We start from the raw sequence: 22,363 nt of genomic DNA on the forward strand, positions 1-22,363 counted from the left end.
AATTGCGAGTTCAGTTCTCATAATGCTTGCATTTCTTCCTTAACACGCTATTGAATTATACGGAATTTATTTACACAGCAACTTTTATTTCCTCACGCATTTAATTTTCCCAATTACTCTTTATCTTCATAGTTGGTGGATAATTAATGTCGCTAAAATTAAAGTTAAAATAAGCAAGAGGAAATTAGCGGTATTTAACTTGTCTAATTTTCATCATAATTAACCAGAACAGCTATTTCTAAAACGGATAAATATCAGGTTCAAACTTTATAATCAATTTAGTGTAATTTATATCTTGTTACTATGATACGTCACATAGTCTACAAAATTAAATGCGAACACTTATATAATTATTTCTCGCTGCTTTTGTCCCAATAACAACTTGCTTGATTGCTTCCAGAGCTCGTTCATGTGCCACTGTTGCCCTGGATACATAGGGAAATACTGCGAGGAAATAGACGGCTGCTATGGAAACCCTTGCAAACACGGAGGATTCTGCGTAGACATTGCTGAAGGCTTGAGTGGAACTACCTATCAGTGTCTTTGTCCTCATGGTAAGCACTAATTTCATTAAATGTTCAGACGTTATTTTATTTTGAAACAGTTTTAAGGTAACGTGGCATGAATCTTATTCACAATGCGTTAGCCCCTTACATATAATAAGCTTTGATTTGCGTTTCTTTCATACACAAGCATGCCACGAGTTTATTAATAAAGACAGGGACAACTTCTAGTCAGACATTGTACATAGTGAATAGTTTGCTCAGGTAGTAGGAACATTAATATATTTTAGCCTTGTATTTTATATTTTTATTTATTTTTTAAGGAGCATGCTGGCTGTTCTTTTAAGTGTATCGAGAGATCTTAATCGTTTGGCCTAATATATTTTGCACGCATTTCTATCTTTGAAACGAATATCTGAATTTCTTTTCCAAGTTTCATTTAACAGAGGAATTCTTCATTTCTGTTTCGTTTAAATCTTTTTAGTATTTCTTTAGTAATCTCACCGCTACTTTACGACCGTTCCATTTGTGCACAGTTAACTTTATGACCAGTTTTATAGTTTGTTTCGCTACTTGTATGTGTCGATAAAAGTGGCCCTCAACTTTTTTTTTGATAAATTCGCAATTATCCGCTGTTAAGAGCTTTAACTGTTCATACACAATTGTCGCTATAGCGCAGTGCAAAGTATGAGGCTAGAGTGTTATGGTATTTGTATATCTTCGTGGGATGCGGGAGAAACAAAATGTATTTATTAGTAAATATATATAATGGGAACTAGGATTATTTTTTCTTTTCCTTTTCCAGCTAAATAAGTTCAGTTATGTGCAGTGGAAAATTGTCTAACACTTTAAACCACTTTGAAGTAACTGACCTTCAATTAATATATCGGAAATCGACAGGAAACAACTTCTTTATTTTACTTATGTAAAAAACAAAAAATCAGAAAAATACCGAAAAATAGTTCTGAAAACTTAATTCTGGAGTTTTTACGAATCCACTGTAAATATATATTTTATTTATTTACAATGGATTAGTGAGTAAGGAGAAAGAATTCTAACTACATTCCGCAATTCCCTTTTTTCAGGATGCCGTACGCTTTTACGTGCTGTTCGTTCTACCTTGAAGTTAAAACCATCGGGCGTAAACGTTATGAATCTTGCAGCAAGTGTGCATTAATATTCTAACAATCCAGAAGTTTAGTAATTAATGTACTACTAAGTTGATGAAGTGTAATTAAAACTGCTTGACACGTGGAGATTTAGCGTTAAAATGAATACTACAAAAAAATGATAAATTCGCTAAGGCATTTTTTTAAAGAAACTCTACATGGATTGCCGTCAGATTCCTTCTGGTATTACATATATTAATTACATTTATTACGTGACATCTCCAAGGCCTCATCGAGGGAGGGCACCTACACTACAACTCTCCGTCTCCACCACTCAATCCGCCGACTACAACGAACCGCAACATCTAGACCAACGCCATCTACTCTCCACCACTAATATTTTCACAGACAATCACAAACATCTATTCCCACGGCGGGATTCCAACCCGCAACATCTTGGCTGGAGAGCGAATACGTTAACCACTCGGCCAACCAGACCGGGATAATAATGTATTATTATTGTGTAGGACATTCTTCAAACGGAATAGCAGGGGGACCTTTAGCCCTAGGTTTTGAACCTAGATAGGCAGCTGTTATCCTTCAGGCTTAACAGAAAAAGCTCAAGCTATCACTGAATCAAGGTTTTACAGTGAACGCAAACTGCCGCCATCCCGTGACACAAAACCATAACTCTCGTATTATTGTCTGTAATCTATTACCTCCATTTTTTTTTTTTTTTTTTTTGAGATGCGGATTAAAAAATACCCAGTTTTTGGGCCGAAAGTCCTTAAAGCCAAAGGTCGACCAACGCGAAACCAGCCTAAGAATGGCCTCGAATAAGTTTTCTCTGCTCGGCGATTATAATCGAACCTAAAATCGTGTTTCTTCGGGAAGTCTACTGCTATGGAAGTAGACGTCACTTCCGTGGACCTACAAAGAGCTGAGTTATTTAGTCGAATTATTTTCGGATGCTCATATCCATTGGATTATAAATTAATACTTAATGAGATATCATAATAGTATTTTTATATATTTTTAATTAAATGAATTATTAAACATTTTAATAATCATGTCAAACGGTATGAAAATTAACTTCTGTATGGAGCGCTATTGGGAACAATTCGGGAACCTCTATTGTAATTATATTCACCCTTTAACGGTTTCAAGATAATCTTCCGTGTTATCTTAAGTAAAAATGAATCATTTATGAATTTCAGGATGTTACGAGTTTTTTCCAACCTTCGAATATTCTTTGATTGTTCTGAAATATTTTTCATTCTTTCTCTTGCACACAGTCGATTCGATTGCGTACTGTACTAAATATATTTGTGGTTTTTATTCGATGATGTGTTATGAGATTGCTATAACATTCTCATAACACAAAATGATTTATTAGAGTGACTCTCAATTTCTCATTGTTCCCAGTTAAACAGGTGAAATTTTAAAATAAACAATTTTATAGTCAAGGTAATCATCTTATATAATATTGCAGGATTCCGCGGACGTTCATGTGAGGAGGAGGTTAATCTGTGCGATCGTAGGCCTTGCCACAACAATGGTACATGCCACGGTAATCAGACGGATTATTGGTGCGAGTGTCCTATGGGATTCACCGGACTGGATTGCGAGACCAATATCAACGAATGTCTGTCTAATCCTTGCGTTCACGGAGTATGCGAAGATGGACTCGGTAGTTACAAGTGCTACTGCTTGCCTGGTAAAGTGGCTCCTCTTTTACATATATTATTATATCAGTATTAATAGTTTGGATAATTATTTAACACCGAACAATTACTTCACTTGTCCCTTTTTTTTCCTCATCCCAGGTGTGCGTGTGTGTGTGTGTGAGAGAGAGAGAGGTAGCATTTCCAATGTAAGTTTGCGGAAGCGAGTGAGGATTGTCATTTCCAGTGCACAGCGTTGAAATAGTATCATTCACGGCATGTTGAGTTCTGTTGATACCCAAACTGCTAGATTGCATATGGAGTAAATATAATGTGTATGTTATCGCCTACTACAACTTGATATTCGCCATCTTAAGTCATTTAATGTGAAATTTCACTACGGGGATTTCTTTGTTTCATCATCACCGGATAGCAAGCCTGATGTCCAACTTCTGTCAGGAATCCTATATCTCTGTCATCTACTTAATTATATTCATTTGAGATGAATATAATTAAGTTATGGTGACAGTTTTAATCTCACACCCCAAAAACAATTAGAGGGTAAGTTGGCACACGAAGTATTCCTTTCTTGGCTCGCACATTTTTGTCTTCACTGGCAGCCGAGTAAAGTAATTACTGTAGTTAGTAACACAGCTGCTGTACATTAAATATTATTGAAACGCTTGTGGTTTTTGTAATTTTGCAACAGTTACATTTTATGTATGTTTCATGTGACTGCCAGCCACACTTTGTTTCAACCACAAAATTTCCCTTTTGTATCGAATACAGAGTCAGCATGGCGTTAAATAGTATCTAAATAATAAATTTCTCTTCACTTCACACTTCACTTTAGAATGATTTTATTTTTTTCTCTGAATCCTAGAGAAAAAAAAAATCTTAAGTTTCGTATTCTGGGTTGTCTTTTTCGCCACTGTGTTAATAATCCAAGATAGTCTTACCATTTTTGTCATGAAATCATGATTCAGATTCTTTTCCCACAGCTTCCTGGGAGAATGGAAAACATTGCGCCCTACAACTACCCATAGACACTGTAGATAAACCTCTGGACATTTGGGACCTGCCTGCTGGAAAGAAGATAAATAAGGATCAATGGATATCGGCACGCTTGTTTTGTTCCTCTGATCCTATTAAATGGCGACTATTGCTACTGAGTTAATGAATCCGAGAGATTTGCACGGCTTGGCGATACTCTAGCGAGAGCGGAACCGATCATATGTATACTGAAGAGAAACTGTGTGCTTCCAACAGTGATGTACTTTTCGATTATATGTATTGTACATAGGAAACCTGATAGTATAGCCAACTACTCTTAGTATTAAAAGAATTACATACACTAGCTTGATAAATTTTGTGTCGGAAGTTGAATTCATCAACTTAGTGGCAAACAAGTGGTTATAAATTATTTAGTTTAAGATTTTTTGCTCTGCTTAATGATCATTAAGACTAAAAGGCGGAAACTAAATAACAAATGGCAAATTGTCTTTCTAATGGCTGAGATTGTATATGTCACAGTATATCATCAAATTCCTGATATGTACCTTCGACTGTTCTTGTTCGAGTTCTCCAGCATTATCGTATTTTAGAGAGTGCAACTTTCTAAGGCATAACTGCATTAATCCACATAGATCTTCGTCTGGGTCTTTTTACTAGCATCAAACACCTGTTTTGATATTTCCTCTCACGTTCTATTTGAGTGATGAATAATAATTCACGCTTTCTTCAGTGCTAACAATCTCAATTTTCTTTATCTTCATGATGAATGTAATTCTATCATTAATCCTATATTAATGATAGGATGTTTATGATGTATATCTAATGTTCCATTCACGCCATATCATTATAACGTTATGAACAGATTTTCTGTTCACACCTTGTGATATATGTGCGACACTTAAATACATATATTTTGTGATATTGCCGCGATCTCTCATCAGTTTCTCTTTAAGCAAAAATTTAATCCTGTTAAATTCTTAACAGGTTTAGACCCCTATTTGATCTAAACCCAGCTTGTTCCTTAAGAAGATTTTCTTCCACATTTTTCTTAACTCTACTCAAATAGGCTTGCATAAGTCTGACTCTCGGTAAGTAAATTCTATTGTAATGCTCACATTGTTTATTTCCATTTTTACAGGTGGTTATTATGAGAGCCCTTCGTCAATCATCCGGTATTCGACCATCTGAACATGGCATGTGAATTATGGAGTGAAGCCACCATAAACCTTTTGTACCTGACATATTTGAACGTTGCTAATCGAACATCGTCTACTCCGGCTGCCTTTCACATTTAATTTTTCTAATAGTGTTTTTACCTGAAGCAATTAATGTACTTCTGATTACATTCCTCTTGAATACTTTCCAACCCCTGTTCTGTTACTGCTTATTTCAGTTAGCAGTGTCTCAAAATAATTACTCCAGTCTTCTGGAAGGTATTCAGAAAGCTTTTTTCTAAGCTTTCTGAATAGCCTCCAGAACATTTAGTAACTTTATTAATATTTATCTTCTATATGTATTTTTATCACTTTTCCATGAAATTTGCCTAGATGCTCTGAAGGAATACAAATTAGAATAAGAAAGCAGGGCTTTAAGTCCATAACGGAATCATTTGGAACTTCAATGTCAACCTAATGGGTGGTAGGAATAGCACTGCTACATTTCTACAGAATTATCATCGAACAAGATGATTTCCCGTTGCTCTCCTTTCTCTAATAGTATTCTGTGTCTATAGCTTTATGTTCACGGGACAAGTTGGCCTATTTTCAGGGACGAAAAATGGTGTTTCCGGAGTGAAAAACTCCCCACCCCCATATGATACCGGCTAACTCACATTTGATTAAAAAGACCTAATATAAGTTCTTCTCATCCTGGACGGGATTCGAACCCAGGTCTTTCCAAACAGATTGCTCCGTTGAAACCAACTGAGGCTCATGTTACCATATTAACATATATGGTGCACTAAATTATGTTGAATTTACAATGTTATAATTACATATGTTATCACTTTGTTTACGATGTATTAATTTTATAATATATAGTTTTGCTTTCAAACCTGAACCATACATGGGACATTGAGTTTTTTTTTTTTTTAATTTTAAACAAGACAATGGATGACTTTAATAAAGCCTACAGTACTCGTATATGAGATCTTTATTTCTTTACGTGTATTTAAATATTTTTGTTAAAGTAAAACATTTCACTAATATTTCATAGATATTGCTTAGTAATTTCTAAGTAAATAATTTACAGCCGCCTGTTTTAGTTTATCCTGTTAATCTCTCTGTTGTAGTTGGTCACTTATTAAATATTAAACTGGAACTTTATATTGACTTTATTAGTTTACCAGAGATTTTGAAAAATATATACAATTGTCTACAAGTTTCACCAGCGATTCTGTCTGGCTTCTTCAGGACATGTGTAACGGCACATGGAACTCAACGTTTGCTAGTGAAAAAGAAGAATGAACTAACACTGTGAAATTAATTAAACGGGCGCGTAACATAAGCATGGAATGTGATGTATCAGTCATTGTGAGTGCATCATATTATGAAATTAATACATTGTAGAAACTTCAAAGAAGCAGCCGTTGTACTTCGCTCGGGAGAAAATCTAAACAGGAATGAAGGAATGATTCTGAAAGACGTGTGGAACAGCCCAATAAGTTCTCTCAGCTTACCAGAATTTCATTATGCTAAAAACTATATAACGTGCTCAAAAAACAATGACTGATGCACACCACGTTCCATGCTTATGATGTTACGCTCCGGTTTAATTTATTTCACAGTGTTACTTCATTCTTCTTTTTTTACTAGCAAACGTTGACTTTCATATACAGTTGCACATGTCCTGAAGAAGCCAGACAGAATCGCTGGCGAAACTTGTAGAACATTGTATATATTTTTCAAAATCTCTGGTCAACTAATAAAGCCAATATAAAGTTCCAGTTTAATATCCTGTTAATAGTACATTTTTATTAAAAATATGTATAGTTTTATTTTCGACTCGAGCTTTAAGCATACATTTGTGCTTTGGTATGATGCATTTGGGAATATCCATTAAGTAATCGCTCTCCCATTGGCTGAAGTACTGGATATTCACTATATGAGGATCTGTTCGAATTTGGTGAAGAGAAATTCCTCCAGGTGCGTTAGGGTTTTCCTCACCAACATAAATTCGACCTTGAACACATTTGGTAATCGCATTGCATGCATGTAAAGCTATCCAACCTTAGATAATCAGAAAATAAATTTATCCTAGGGCCGCATCATAATGCGTATCTAGTAATTTGGTGAGCAGCAGCGACACAACCTTGAAAGCTGAACAAACAACATTAATTGCGCAATAATCTCGCGCTCACTTTCCCCGTGAGAGCCCGGAGCATGCGCGTCGGAATAAAAACAGTGTAAGAACGCTTCTTTGACACATCTAGTATTTTAAAAATACATGGGTATATGGTGATGTAAAAACACCAAATAAAATTATCAACATCGAGATTATCGATTAGTGATAGAATTAAAATATCTAATACGCATTCGATTCAAATTGTTATTTTATTTTTTTGATCGTGAAAATCAAAACCCACATGCACAAAATCGCAGTGCTTTGGACAGTCCTGGTGGAAAGTATCAATCGATTCCTATAATTCTAGTGAATTTATGCTGTTGAACTCTAAACCCCCCAGGCGGAATGGCGATAGTAATAACAATTTCTTCTGTCCTCCATATTCTAAACAGAAACGCACTTGCTGTGATTTTGAAAAGAGCTTCTGTATTTAACAAACGATCACATCTGCTCTCAGCATGACTTCAATTTTACAGAAATCATAATGAAGTTATAGAGCGAGGCTTTCGATTACTTATTTCCACTGAAATTCTGGATTATTTCCGTTTCCCTTTCTAATTACTTGGATATTTCAGAACTGAACTCATCACAGTAACTCCTTTATAAAACGAATTGCTCCCGTTAATTGAACTGAAGTAGGTCAGTACGTAGTCTGCGCAGAGACATACACTTCCTTCGTTGGCTTCGCGCTGTTAGCCGCTAATTACAGGAACATACCTAAGTTATTTTCACTAATAACAGTGTTTGGTTTCTTTCCTCATACGTGCTTCCCATTAGGATGCTTGTTAGCACGTATTTTTCCTCCAACTAGTAAGTCCGTTTTTGCTTTTTCAGCAGTTTATGGCAGAGCCGGAGTTCATATTACCACATCGATTGTATGCAGCCTCACGAAGCTAGGTTCGTCAACCCATTCACCTGAGCACTCCGACATCTGAAATAACCAATTAACCGCTATGTGACACTGCGCATCACTTACTGCGAGGTGTACGCGGTGTTGTTAACGGTTCTTGGCGAATACCAAGAGTTCGAACTTTCTGTTCCGGTCCGATGCTTTTATAATACAGAAACACGTTGTGAAGCCGGAGTAGATATTGTTCGCACCGTGGTGCCGCTCGGCGTTATTGTGAACATTTCCCACAAGTATAATAAGGCTGACGAAAGTAGAATACGACAGATTCTTTCAGACTACGACGTTAGATTTCAGTAACTGTCATGCATGGCTCTTTCTTCCAGGAAATGAAAACAGAACGAATAAAGGAAGAATGTGAAAAACTTGGACGTATGAACACGCGCGTAAAATTTTGGAATTTGTTAAAATGGTTTGACAAATTGGCTTCCGATGCACATCGACATGCAATCCCGTCAGCTTCCGAATTGACACAAGGCATTTCGCATTCCCAAATAATGTACGACTTGCAGGCATTCTTAAAGTTCAATCATTCCCGGATTTGATCGATGAGAATAGTAAAAATTGAGTTAACGCGTTGATGTAACGTACAACAAACATTAAACAATTCAATATTCTTTTCTTAGCATTTGTTATCTGCAGTAATACAACGCAGAAAAGCTTTGCATTATCCGTACTTTTGTAACATTCATGCATAATACTAAACAAGGAATTGCATTCTTGTTTTCATTCATATTTACAATCGAAGCCATAGTGCATTGAAATCTGGTAATACAATATATTGCCATTGCATAAGAGAAATTTGAATTCGTTTTTCAAGTGATCACTGTCCGTTATTCTAATTTCCTACTCATATCTCAATAAAGGTCGAAACCGGCGTTATTCTGAGTGTTTTTCTGCAATGTATGGCAATGGAATGTGCTTCTTTATGGGAGAGCTGAGACAACTTTAACTGGAACAAAATTAACTGCTTTCATTATTAGACTGAATCAGCAGTAGTAACGCTGTAGTAAGCAATGAATTACTTGCATTTTAAGAAAAAAAAAGTGTATGCTCCTCTTTTAAGGGATGGATTTGATTTTTTATCGATTAACAGAAACGGATTTCTTTAATTCTACTTATTCCACCTTAAATTTCGAATTTCCTTTGCAAGAGAAATGTGGCTCTAGAACAAAAACGAAATCAAAATAACTTTTCACTCTTGGATAAGGAGGCACGCAACTTGCCCATCTTTTAATAATAAGTTCCTGGATTGAATTTCTTAACTGCAGGATTCCAATTTTCGCACATTAATGTATTTGTGTTAATGATAACTTTCGATGTTAAATGATTTCTTTCGAAATTGGAAGAAAGAAGAAAAAATGGTAATTGGCCTTCCTTGAGCTTAACTATTTCGTGTGGCCCACACGCATTAAGTTCGGTCGTGCTTCGATTTCGTAATTAGTGTTCTGTATAAATTGCACTTAAACACGAAATGATATGGAAGTACTGTTCGATGCGAGATTACTTATACACACCAATGGCAGGTGGTTCTGTGTGGGGATAGGAGAAATTAAAACAATGTAATTTAAATATTTTTTCTCGTCTCGTGTGTGCTGAAGCTCTTAAAGTTCAGTTAAGCAGTCGGTACACAAAAGTTCTGAACGACAGATATTTGCAGAGCTTGACAGAGAGCTGTGTTTCCATCAAGTTCCACCTCGGTGATCACGCGCATACAGTTAAGTCAACATTTCCAAGAAGAGGCTTAAAGCATTACTTAACTAGACAAAACTCGATATTCTCATCAGGTATGGAAAGTATATCATAAGTAAACATCGAGATCATTGAGGAATTAAAAGCGTACACTCGCGTTAGGATTAATTGTGTAAAACAAAAGTGTTCATTTAAGTTGTAATAGCAGCTGTGCAGTGGTAGTTCATAAAAGCTGTAAAGAATTCAGACAATGAACTCTTTAATACCGTATTACTTTTTGTTCATTAGGATTTTACGATGAACGATCCGCTATTTTCTTTAATAACTTTATGTTAAGTCAGTCATCTTCACATAAAATAAGTGAGCCCTAAGTAAAACGCAAATGAACACAAACTCGTTTGTTTTAGCTTAGCAGCAGCTTTTGTTTTTTATCTGTCAAGCGTGCGTGCGTGTCTGTCTGCCTATATTTTATTTTAAATTGCATTTGCGCAGTTAAGTAAATTTTAATATATGCCTTTTCTATTCAGTTTATCTACGAACAATAACGTTGAAATTTGCTCTCGTTATGTGATGGTAACTTTCATGTTGTCGCTAATGTTCAAGACTTTGACAAGATGTTGTGTTTGTTGTTCTTAACAACACAGAAATTTGTCCCAATATAACGTTTATCACAAATTATATTAAGACGCATTAAAATGAAACTTAAAACATGCTGCTGATATATCAGGATATATTTCAGCCCAGCTGATGCGATATTATATTGAAGAAACAATTTTGTTGCTTGTTGATAGAGGATGCGTTTTTCATGGGATGACGTTGCCTATTCATGAAGAATTGTGATGAAAAATAGACAACTTACTCCATGTAGAGAGGTGATCAAAGTATTCTCGGCTTGTTACCTTTATTTTTCGCACCACTTCTAACAGTTAAATAATCTAGAAATCTTGCTCTTGTGACCAAAAACATGGAACATTTTTCTACGTCACTTTGGGCCTCCAGTAATTAAGATGGTCTTATACCATCTTAATGATGATGAAAATCATTTTCAAGCATCCATGTCACTAATCCACAACCTCTTTTGGAGAGTGCCAGGAAAGGCAGTAGACTATGCAGTTGAGCAACGATCCAGCGAACAATCGCACGTTAAAGACTTCGATGACATATCAGATAGGTAAGAGTTAGTCACTTGTTTTTATTATTAAAACGATCCGAACACAAGCATAAATCGCCGAGTGAAAATTTTATGAAATTCAAAAATCACCTTCTCAAATCCACAATTTAAAGAATATAACACACGATTTCAAAAAAAATATATTAAAGTTTTTTTCCCTCTAACAACTGACCGTTTTGCTTTCTCTATTTTCACTCGAAAAAGTTTTAAGATTCGTTTAATTTTAGAGTGATGGAGGGTTATGAAAGGAATAAACTAATGAGAAAGCGAACACAATGAAGTCGCCAAACCATTCTACTGGGAGATGGGTTATTTTCTCTCTATATTTTTATTCAAAGTTGGTCCTTATGCTAATAGGAGAATCGACTCGGATTCAAACTCGAAAACACACTAAAAATAATAACAGAACGTTAACATTTATGCAGCTTACTATCCCCCTAATTTAGGAGAGAGAAAGAAGGCATACTACTCAACTCAATTATCGACGAAGTCTTCTTTCATCAACTAACACAGGGGTTCCCAACCTTTTTGTTTCCTAGAGCACATTCTAAAATACCGGTAGGGCGACGGGCACCATCTATTTTTTTCAAGCAAATTTTTTGAATTCGTTTGTTAAATGAATACATACAAAGTTTACATTATAATGAAATGTTTTATTACTTAAAAGTTGACATTATATAAAAATGTAAATATATATATGTACGTTAGTGTGATTTTTGGCATTCCATTTCATTGGCCAGTGCTTCATAATTAGGAGAATATGATGATATTCCAGTTCTTAAATTGGAATGAACAACTTCGAATGGGCGTCTACTTTACATTGTATGCGTTTAATACTCGTCATGTGTCATTAACGTCATATAGCATGCCAGGAATTGTTGCGTGATTATTTCAAACTATACGGCACACACAAATTGGTCGACGGGCGCCATGGTGCCCGCGGGCATAGGGTTGGGAACCCCTGAACTAACATAATATTTCTAATAACGCGCTCATCTGCTAATCTCCATTATTAGTGACCTGACTTGTGTTATTTCCTCCCCATTTTGTTACGATGTTTCATGTTAAATTTTAGAGCATATGTATTAAGAATGAATGATCATAAAGAGACATGACCATCCTGATTTATAACTTTCGTGGGTGAGATTGTCGTTAAAAAAACAAGTAGGAACCTAATTTTTAAAACTTCTGTACAAGGCACACAAGGAAAAAAAATCTTCACCTGTTATTCTTTGGTATTGACAGATGCAATTTCATTAAAGCTTTCTTGTTTGTTGCAGGTTATGGCGGTGACCACTGTGAATTTGAATACGACGAGTGTGACTCAAGTCCTTGCATCAATGGAGGAGCCTGCGAGGATCTAGTCGCTAGCTATCGATGTCATTGCGGTCCTGGATATCGGGGAAGACGCTGTCAAGTGAAGATTGACCTATGTCTTCCTAATCCTTGTCCCCCTCCGGCGCAATGCGTGGACAGAGGAAATAATTACAGTTGCGTATGCCATCCTGGATACAATGGTAAATACACGTATGCATTTTTTTTACTAACCTCATCCAGCGATAAGAGTAAGAATTCCGCTGTTGTCAGCTTTTTTATGATTTATTCCGAAATTAATACACAATTTCATATTAGTCGACTATTTTTTTTTCACAGTTAAATATTTTTTACGGACATCCTATGCTTATTTAAGCATGATATAATTCTCAGCACACATTTTGAGTATGCGAGAGTTATTTCAAAAGTTCCATGCTTGCATGTAATATAATGCTTTCCACTTTCAAGCCATTTTTATTGGAAGAAGAATATGATAAACTTTGGATATCGCTCATCTTGTATCTTGGTGCAAGGCTATATGTTTCATGTGAGGTATTCGATGCTATGTACAGGTATGGATAGCAAGTACTTTCTCATTCACTCCCCCCCCCCCCTCCCCATACATCCTGGCATACACATCCAGACTGTCATCTGTTCTTCCCCAAAGTCGAAAGTACCACGCCATGGGAAATTGCTCAACACCACTGATGAGATTTCTGCTGAAGGGATCTGAGTTCATAAATATATCAGAAAGATTCACTGACAGGAATACAAGACTTATCAAACGTTAGGCTGCAGCGAAAAGGCAGATTGAGATTATATTGAAGGTTTGTAAATGTGTTATTAAATAAATGATTGATTTAACAACATGAGCACAGTGTGCGGTACTTTTGAAATGACCTTCGTGTAAATGTTACGGAAAAAAGAGATATTATTAGATATATAGATATTTTAGATAAACATATTTGTTTATCTGAAAAAAAAATCTGACCTTAAAAACCAATTCTTAATTCCAAAGCCCTTTTTATACCATTAACTTATTTTCTTTGGAGGTCCTGGCTGCACGCAGCACTACGATCCTTGTTATCCAAATCCGTGTCAAAACGGAGGCAGCTGTTGGCCTAGTCTCGACTCTTTCTTTTGTTCTTGCCGTCCAGGCTACACTGGGGACATATGTGAAGGTAAGCTGTAGAATGTAAGATAAGTATTGCATAATTATTTAACTTTTTTTACGCATTCCTGTACCGAGGTTTTATTCTTAACTGTGCTTCTGTAAGTTGATTGTAATTATTCTGTTCGCTTAGGCAAACGAATTGAAAACCTCGAACAGCACATCAATGCCATGAATTGAAACTCTTTCCTACAAAATACGAGCACTAGAAACCAAGCTCGAACCAACTGACGATCAGCGCTGCAATCGCATCGACGGTACACGACTCGATGGAGGCCAAACAAAAAATTCAACGCCGTTATTATGAACTTTCCCAAGGAAATCAGAAAAGCACTAAAACAAGACATCATCAAGTTCGCAGAACAATGCAACATAGATTCGAAAAATATCGTCAGGTGCCATCGTTTTGGACCCACAAATAAAAGAAAGGACGGAACGCACTTTCCACGCCTCGTAAAAGTGACTTGCGACACTCCGTCAAGCACATCAAAACTAATAACAGCGATCAACAAGTTAAAAGACACTTTTTCCCAATCGCGCATTCGTGCTCGACCAGATTTGATATTTGCACAAAGGGAACAAGGATGCCAGCTTCGAAGACAACTTGCAAAAAAACGTCAATTTGGTGACTACAGTTGGATCATCGACTACAGATAAGTTAAATTGGTACAAAAACCATGTGATGCCACTAGCAGTCACCATGGTGACCAGTATGTAGGCACTGCATAGGAAACGTTCAGGACCCCTGCGGTCAAACATATAACTCACAAAATCCTACATATCCACTTCACCAATATTCGTGGCCTAAACTCCAACCTCAATTGTGTCCACTACCACCTTCACTCTACTAAACCCCACCTATTCTTTCTGGAAGAAACCGAAATTCCCCCCCCCAACACTATTCATCCCAAACACTTTTTAACTCCTTCCGACCCAAGGATCGCGTCTCTGCATACATACGCTCTGACATACCTTGCCAGAGAGCACCCAAACTAGAATCAATTAACTCTGACCTTCTTTGGATGAAAATATCTTTTCCCAATGCAGTCAAATTCATATGTTGTCTCTATCGCTCCCCTAATGCAACTAACAACTATGAGCTTTTTAATTTCCTCTCCTTGAAAATTTACTTTCTCCAGTCCCAGTTTCCCAACAGCAAAATCATCCTCCTAGGAGATTTTAATGTCCACAACACCAACTGGCTTTCCTCCTCCAGCTGTACAGATCTTGCAGGCAGAGATACTGAAATATTTGCCATCACTCTAATGACCTTACACAACTTGTTCCGATGCCAACCAGAATACGTGATAACCCGAACCACTCTCTAAATACCCTAGACCTCTTTCTGACCAATGCCCCTTTCAATACACAGTGAACGTAGAGGGCCCTAGGTAATTCTGACCACAACCTAGTACTCATCTCTTCCCCCATGCAACAACGCTTATACAGCCACTCCCATACAAGAGTAGTTTGGCATTACAACAGTGCCAAGTGGGATAGCCTCCGCAACTTCTATACCTCATTCCCATGTTGGAGTATTACTTCCGATCTCCCAACCCAAACATATGCACCGAACTTATAACGAATGTGATCCTCACTGGCATGAAACATTCATTCCCCATAGTACTCTGATCTGCTATTAACTAAACTCTGGTTTTACAAAAGATGCACCAAGGCTGTACAAATGAAAAACCAAACATACCATTACTGGCTGAAATCAAGAATTCCACCCTCCTTTAGAGTTTATACCCAAGCCAGAAATAAATGCAAAAAATAAAAAAATCAATGCTTCCAAAACAGAGTTCGGAAGAGCAAAATCAGGAAACTACCAGACTGTCCAAACCGCAGCCGAACCTTTTGGTCTCTCGCCAAAGCTATCGGTCGTAACTTCTGCCCAACACTATTCCCACCTCTATCATACTCACATGGCTCCATTGCAAGATTACATACAGAAATGACCAATCTCCTGGCCTCACCCTTTGCTTCCAATGCATGCATAACTGACAATGGCAAATATATCCCAACCATTCCAGATGCCAAACATAATGCCCACTATATCCTTTTGCCAGAAAGAGATCAGTGAAATACTGTCCAAATTAGACAGAAAAAAGTCCCCTGGCCCAAATACATTCCTCCAATTGTCCTGAAGGTTTCTGCACCAGAACTAATTCCTGTCCTATATCGGCTAATGTATATGTGTGTATATATATATATTGTCTTACTCCACTGGTATCTGTCCCACATCCTGGAAATTGGACTATATTCAACCCATTTCCAAGAAGGGCAACAAGTTACAGTCGTCCAACTACCATCCCATCTCGCGCACCTCAGTCCTGTCTAAAGTAATGGAAAAAATAATCAATTCTCAATCCTACACCACCCCTTGAAGCTGCCCATCTAATAAACGACCACTAGTATGGATTCCGTCGCTGCCGAACAACAGGAGAGCCGCTCACATATGTAATCCATCTCTGGACAAATGCTATGGAGACGTTTGGCGAATCTCAAGCGGTTGCACTGGATATCTCCAAAGCGTTTAACCGGGTCTGTCAGAAGGGCTTACTAAGCAAGCTGTCATCATTTTGTCTATCTCAAGACCTCTGTAGTTGAATTGCCAGCCTTCTATCCTGACGCACACTATGTGTGGTAATTGATGCTTCCTTATCCTTTCACCATTCAACTAATGCATGGACTCACAACGTTCTGTCCTCACACCAACCTTCTTCCTACTATATATCAATGACCTACTTCAGCTGACCTCCAACCGAATACACAGTTTTGCAGACGACAGCACGTTTCACTCCTCCCTCTCTTTTGATAAACCTTACTCGACACAATTCACCCCAACCTACAGAACATCAACCACCACTGCCCTCAATTTTGATTTCCAAGCCATTCTCCAATGGGCTTCAGATAACCTAGTCAATTTCAATGCTACTAAAGCCCAGTACTGCCTTATGTCTCATAAAAATGAACCATTTTCTCCCAGTATTATTTTTGACTACACCCAAATTTCCAGACAACCTGAGATTTCTCTTCTTGGAATTACCCTGACATCGCGCCTCTCATGACATAAACACATCACAACCATTGCATCCTCAGCTTCTAAAAAACTAGGATTTCTCTTTCGCTTAAGACGTTACTTCACACCTGAACAGTTGTTAACCTTATGCAAATCACAAATCCGCCCTACCATCGAATACTGCTCGCATATATGGAATGGGACCCCCAAATTCTCCCTCACAATGCTTGACTCAGTACAGAGAAGAGCAATCAGACTTTCTTAATGACCCATCTCTTACCAACTCACTCCCCGCACTTTAGCATGTGAAATAGCATCAATAATTTCCTCCATCTAGGTACTAAGCTCGTTGGAACACGTGCAGCTGCTGCTCAACATCTCTTCACAGTGCACCTTGAAACCCACAGAACAAGTTTTTTCTCATTCTCCTTCATCCTTGCAACTGCTGTCCTATGGAACAGTGTTCCCCTTGCTATATTCCCCCAAGGAATACAATATACAGTCATTCAAATCAAATATGAACAAGTACCCATACACGGTACTAATGTACTATTGGTTGATCTACCAACCTCTCGTGTATGGGTTTAACATAAAAAGAAAATCATAAAGCAAGTTCCACTTGGAGTTATTCTTGATTTCATTTTTAGTTTTTGATTAGTGATAAAAGCGAAACTAGTACGGCTCAAATGGTTGATCTTTACATAACCGAAACATAAAAAACTCAACAACATCCTTGTCTATTTCATTTTACAATTCTAATCATTCGTTAGTTTCTTAAAATATTTTTGCGTTCTCTGTATTGATATTTCACAAAAAGGCTTAAATCCTAGATACATTTTATCTGATTACGTAATTCGGAATCCCTACGAAAAGTTGTTTAAGAAACGACAACATTTAGAGATTTTACACAATTCCATTATGACTTCAAGAATGTTGTGTCTGCATAAATTGTTATTTATTTTGCAAAAGGATTCGAAACGAGACAGCAGTAATACCTCAGTGGTTGACTAGAATATTGTTTGTTTTTCAACTCATTTCTACCTTAGGAGCGTAGAGTCTCCTAATTAGAAGTAACGGCGAAATAATGGAGCCTACAGGTCACTGCATTACTACTACCCCTATGGACAAAGTATTTATGGATGTAGATCTGTTGTTGCCTGTTTTGAGGGAGACAAAATTAGTTTCAGAGGATTGGATGACCCCATCTCCGTATAAGACGACTAACTCACGTGATAAATGAGGAATATTCATCAAGTATTTACTTTGAGAAAAGTTGGTAAATGTGTCTCACGTCAAAGAAGGGATTGGAATTCTGGTCTTTCCTTCCAAAGGGCTCAGTCTGTACCATAAATCAAATACGGGGCGCAGTTTCGTAAACTCCATTCTAACTTTGAATGCATCAAACGTATTTTTATAAAAGTGTCATTTTAAATACTGATTCTTGTATTGTGTAAAAACTATAGAAATATTAACAATCGAAAAATTCAGCCGTGAACGATTTCAAATTATATTGGATGTAAGCAGTTGTTAAAGGCTGGCGGCAAATGGGTATTTCGACATATTTATACATTTTTCAATGTAATTTTCATTTTTGGTTCAAAGCTTACTTTTTATCGCCATATTTTTGTTTATCGGTTCAACTTGTTTTTTCGCTGTAACTGGACAGGTTCCATTGGTAAAACAATTCAAAATGATAATTCCAGTTTTGTTTTTTAACGGTTTTGCTAAAAGTTGAAGTAACTGAAGTCTGGTTAATAGGGCCACTTTAATGGCAAAAGTAGGCAAAATGAATTAACGCTACAGCTGACACAACTGTTAAATTAATGAAAGGTATCAGTATCCAAAACGTTCTCTTCAAAAAGTCCCCTTTTAAGAGAATCTACCATCATTGCCTTATTTTCTTTGAGAGGAAGATAAGGTAAACATGTAAGACGTAACGTCGAAAATCAGATCAATAAAGAACTGAATTTTATTAATTTGCATGTAAAAAAATAAAGTTAAAAAAATCAATGACTCAGAAGGAACTCAATGAAAATTGGGTCATTACACGAAACATAATTATGAAAAGAATCAATCTTAGAGTACCATATCCTGGTACTTTAAGAATAAAATTGGTTTACCACCACTCAATTTCGTTTTTGTTAATCATTTTGACCGAAATATTATTTATATATTTAAAATGCTCTTACTGCGTATTGTTTCTAAATACAAATGACTGCATAATGGACAAATGTGAAGATTATTATATGTATAAAAGCTGGGCGTTTCTTAGTATAAAACAATATCAAATGTTATGCTCCTTATGTACTAAGCAATTATATAACATAATTACAAAACTTTTGCAAGTATGTTAATTTCTTTTTTTTCCAACATTTTCTTCGACTAAGGGAAGCCACAGACAAAAATATGCTAAAATATAACTGAAACGATGAATTCATCCATTAAAAACATATCAGACAAAATAATTACTTAGAATTCTAATGCGTAATAATTTGTATTCATAACCGTGTGATGGATTATAATTCTAATACTTTGTAAAGAGCAACTACGCATTTTCGAAGCCAAATATACTTCTGAATGTGAGATTACATTAACATTATTTAAATTAAAGATGCTCGTTTTCGTAGATTAGTAAGACATTCACGAAATCCTCGTGAAAATTACATTTGAATTAATTGTTACCAAACGGGAAATATTGTTATTAAAAACAGCAATTTCGCATTTGTTTGATAAATGAGACTTCCACACCTGCCTTCGGTTTATTAAATAAGAACTATCAGCAAAATATTTTCATCAATTATCTGAGTTTACGGAGTGATAGCGCAAAGTGTCTAAATTGCGTTATGATGATAGGTGGGGTGCAGTAACGTGTAATCAGATTATTTTTGAAAGATTGCGCGCATAAACGAACCCTTCGTTGATATGAAAACTGCAGTTAACCATGAGAAGCGTTTTTTGATACTGCATTAAGGTTATTTCTATTATCTCTAAGATTTCTTTCGAAGAAATATACAGCCAAGTAATGTTCCATCATTGAAATGCAAATCTGATTAGTTTATTGAAATTGCTGAAAAGAAAATGTGTTACTTAAGGTTCCTTTCTCAACATCCTTGAATGTACTTTTCGACAGAAACACAATAAATATTTTGTTTAATCGAATTCTTTAATAAACTGTGGCAATCAATATCAGTGGATGTATATGTCTGGGAAGGGAGGGGAGCTTTTCATTCTTTCCTGATTACCAAGCTAATCGCAAATCGCTTTAAGGAAACGATTCAGCTGATGTACGAAAGCATTAGAAATACTTTTATGCGACTCCTATGCATAAAAACGTATAGTGCATTAATACTATGATTGGCTATTTTTTTTCTTTTACATACAAACTCCTCCAAAAACCAAACATGGGACTATTTCCCAGCCATTGGACTGGTTAGCAGAGTGGTTAGCGTACCCGCTCTCCAGCTAAAAGGCTGCGGGTTCGAATCTTGCCGTGGGCATGAATGTTTGTGATTGCCTGTGAAAATACTAGTGGTGGGCGTTAGTGTAGTTGTGGATTGTAGTTGGTGGATTTGGGTAGTGCAGACAGAGTTGTAGAGTAGGTGCCCTCCCTCGATGAGTCTTTGGACTCCCTAGAGGTGTAACATAATAATAATAATTTCAGATCCCTAATAAGCTGGGTGGTGATCTCACACTGTGCGATGAAATTCATCTTCCACCTAAAAGACATTTCCAAACATAAATGTCCATAGTAGAATGCGAACCCACTACTGGAGAACTGAGTCGTCATCCATTTGACCAACCAGAATGACGGGGGGGGATCTTCATTGTTTACACGAGTGTTTCTCAACCTTCCTTTAGTAGTCGTCCCCTAAAGGACGTATTTATTCAGTTTTTTCCATAATTGGCCCCCTGTAATTTCCTATCGAAAACCAATGACAACCCACAACTACACTACCGTCCACCACTAGTATTTTCACAGGCAATCACAAACATCCATGCCCACGGCAGGATTCGAACAAGCAGCATTTTGGCTGGAGAGTGGGTACGTTAGGGGCCGACTACTAAAGGAAGGTTGAGAAACACTCGAACAAACAATGAAGATTTTCCCCCCCGTTCGCCATTCTGGTTGGTCGAATGGACGACTCAGCTCTCCATTAGTGGGTTCGCATTCTACTATGGACATTTATGTTTGGGAATGTCTTTTAGGTGGAAGATGAATTTCATCTCAAATTGTGAGATCACCACCCAGCTTATTAGGGATCTGAAATTATTATTATTACGTGACACCTCCAGGGAGTCCAAAGACTCATCGAGGGAGGGCACCTACTCTACAACTCTGTCTGCACTACCCAAATCCACCAACTACAACCCACAACTAGGCTAACGCCATATACCGCCCACCACTAGTATTTTCACAGGCAATCACAAACATCCATGCCCACGGCAGGATTCGAACCCGCAGCCTTTTGGCTGGAGAGCGAGTACGCTAACCAGTCCAATGGCTGGGAAATAGTCCCATGTTTGGTTTTTGGAGAAGTTTGTATGTAAAAAATAAAAATAAAAAAATAGCCAATCATAGTATTAATGCATAGGAGTCGCATAAAAGTATTTCTAATGCTTTCGTACATCAGCTGAATCGTTTTCTTAAAGCGATTTGTGATTAGCTTGGTAATCAGGAAAGAATGAAAAGAGCTCCCCTCCCTTCCCAGACACATACAGCCACTGACATTGATTGCGACAATATCCCCTTCATTTAAGTAATGTTACATCGCCGAAGTGATGCCTATTGGCTCTTTTATTTAAGGAATATATTAACTTCGTAAGGGTTCATCGCACTTCTTTTCCACCAGGTTTCAATTATTAATTAAATAGGAACGAGGAATTTGCCATATTAAAGGAGGACTTTGCGAGGCTATAGATATTCTAGTTCCTGTTGGATGACATATGAAACATGGTGATCAAAAATGATATAATTTAAGTTCGAGTAATGAATAAACCGCCTATGAACATACTCCATAAGAGCATGCCTCAAAGGGATACTCATTTATTCACTAGTTTAAAAATTAAATGTTCATGTCCACATTGTTATATACGTACAGTATAAGTCTATTTTCTTTCGACTTTCCAGTCGAAACATAGTTGGTGACGAGATTATTATTATTTTTTTGCTCTCATTGAGAAACACTGGTTTACACAATGAGGACTCCCCCCCCCTTGGTACATATTCACTTAATAGTTTCTTTCACCGACGATTTGAAAAGGCTTGGAGAAGTGGCATCCTTCATTTTGCCATTAATCTCGCTCAAAGCCTGGCCGAGATTCTATTTGCATTTTTGTTTCGAGTTGGATACTTCCAAAACTGTGCTATTAAACTTTTTTGCAGTCGTTCTGATAAAACAGCATTATACTGTTGTTGGAAACTTATACCGAATGCATTTTCGGTTATAATATGAT

The 22,363-nt window shown here is 36.9% G+C and overlaps 1 protein-coding gene across 3 annotated transcripts in view; it reads left to right on the forward strand.

Moving 5' to 3' along the window:
* LOC150094490 (uncharacterized) overlaps window positions 1-22,363 on the forward strand; it is a 188,963-nt gene that overhangs the window by 155,878 nt on the left and 10,722 nt on the right. For all 3 annotated transcript variants that reach the window (XM_090412162.1, XM_090412163.1, XM_090412164.1), the window contains exons 5-8: window positions 401-554; window positions 3,105-3,329; window positions 12,683-12,919; window positions 13,769-13,897. In XM_090412162.1, the coding sequence (XP_090268288.1) occupies window positions 401-554; window positions 3,105-3,329; window positions 12,683-12,919; window positions 13,769-13,897 (745 nt within the window). The remainder of the gene's footprint in view (window positions 1-400; window positions 555-3,104; window positions 3,330-12,682; window positions 12,920-13,768; window positions 13,898-22,363) is intronic.

The sequence above is a fragment of the Typopeltis vanoorti genome, chromosome 22 (genome assembly GCF_054136105.1).
Source record: "Typopeltis vanoorti isolate ZY-2024b chromosome 22, IOZ_Tvanoo_1.0, whole genome shotgun sequence".
NCBI classification, from domain to species: domain Eukaryota; kingdom Metazoa; phylum Arthropoda; class Arachnida; order Uropygi; family Thelyphonidae; genus Typopeltis; species Typopeltis vanoorti.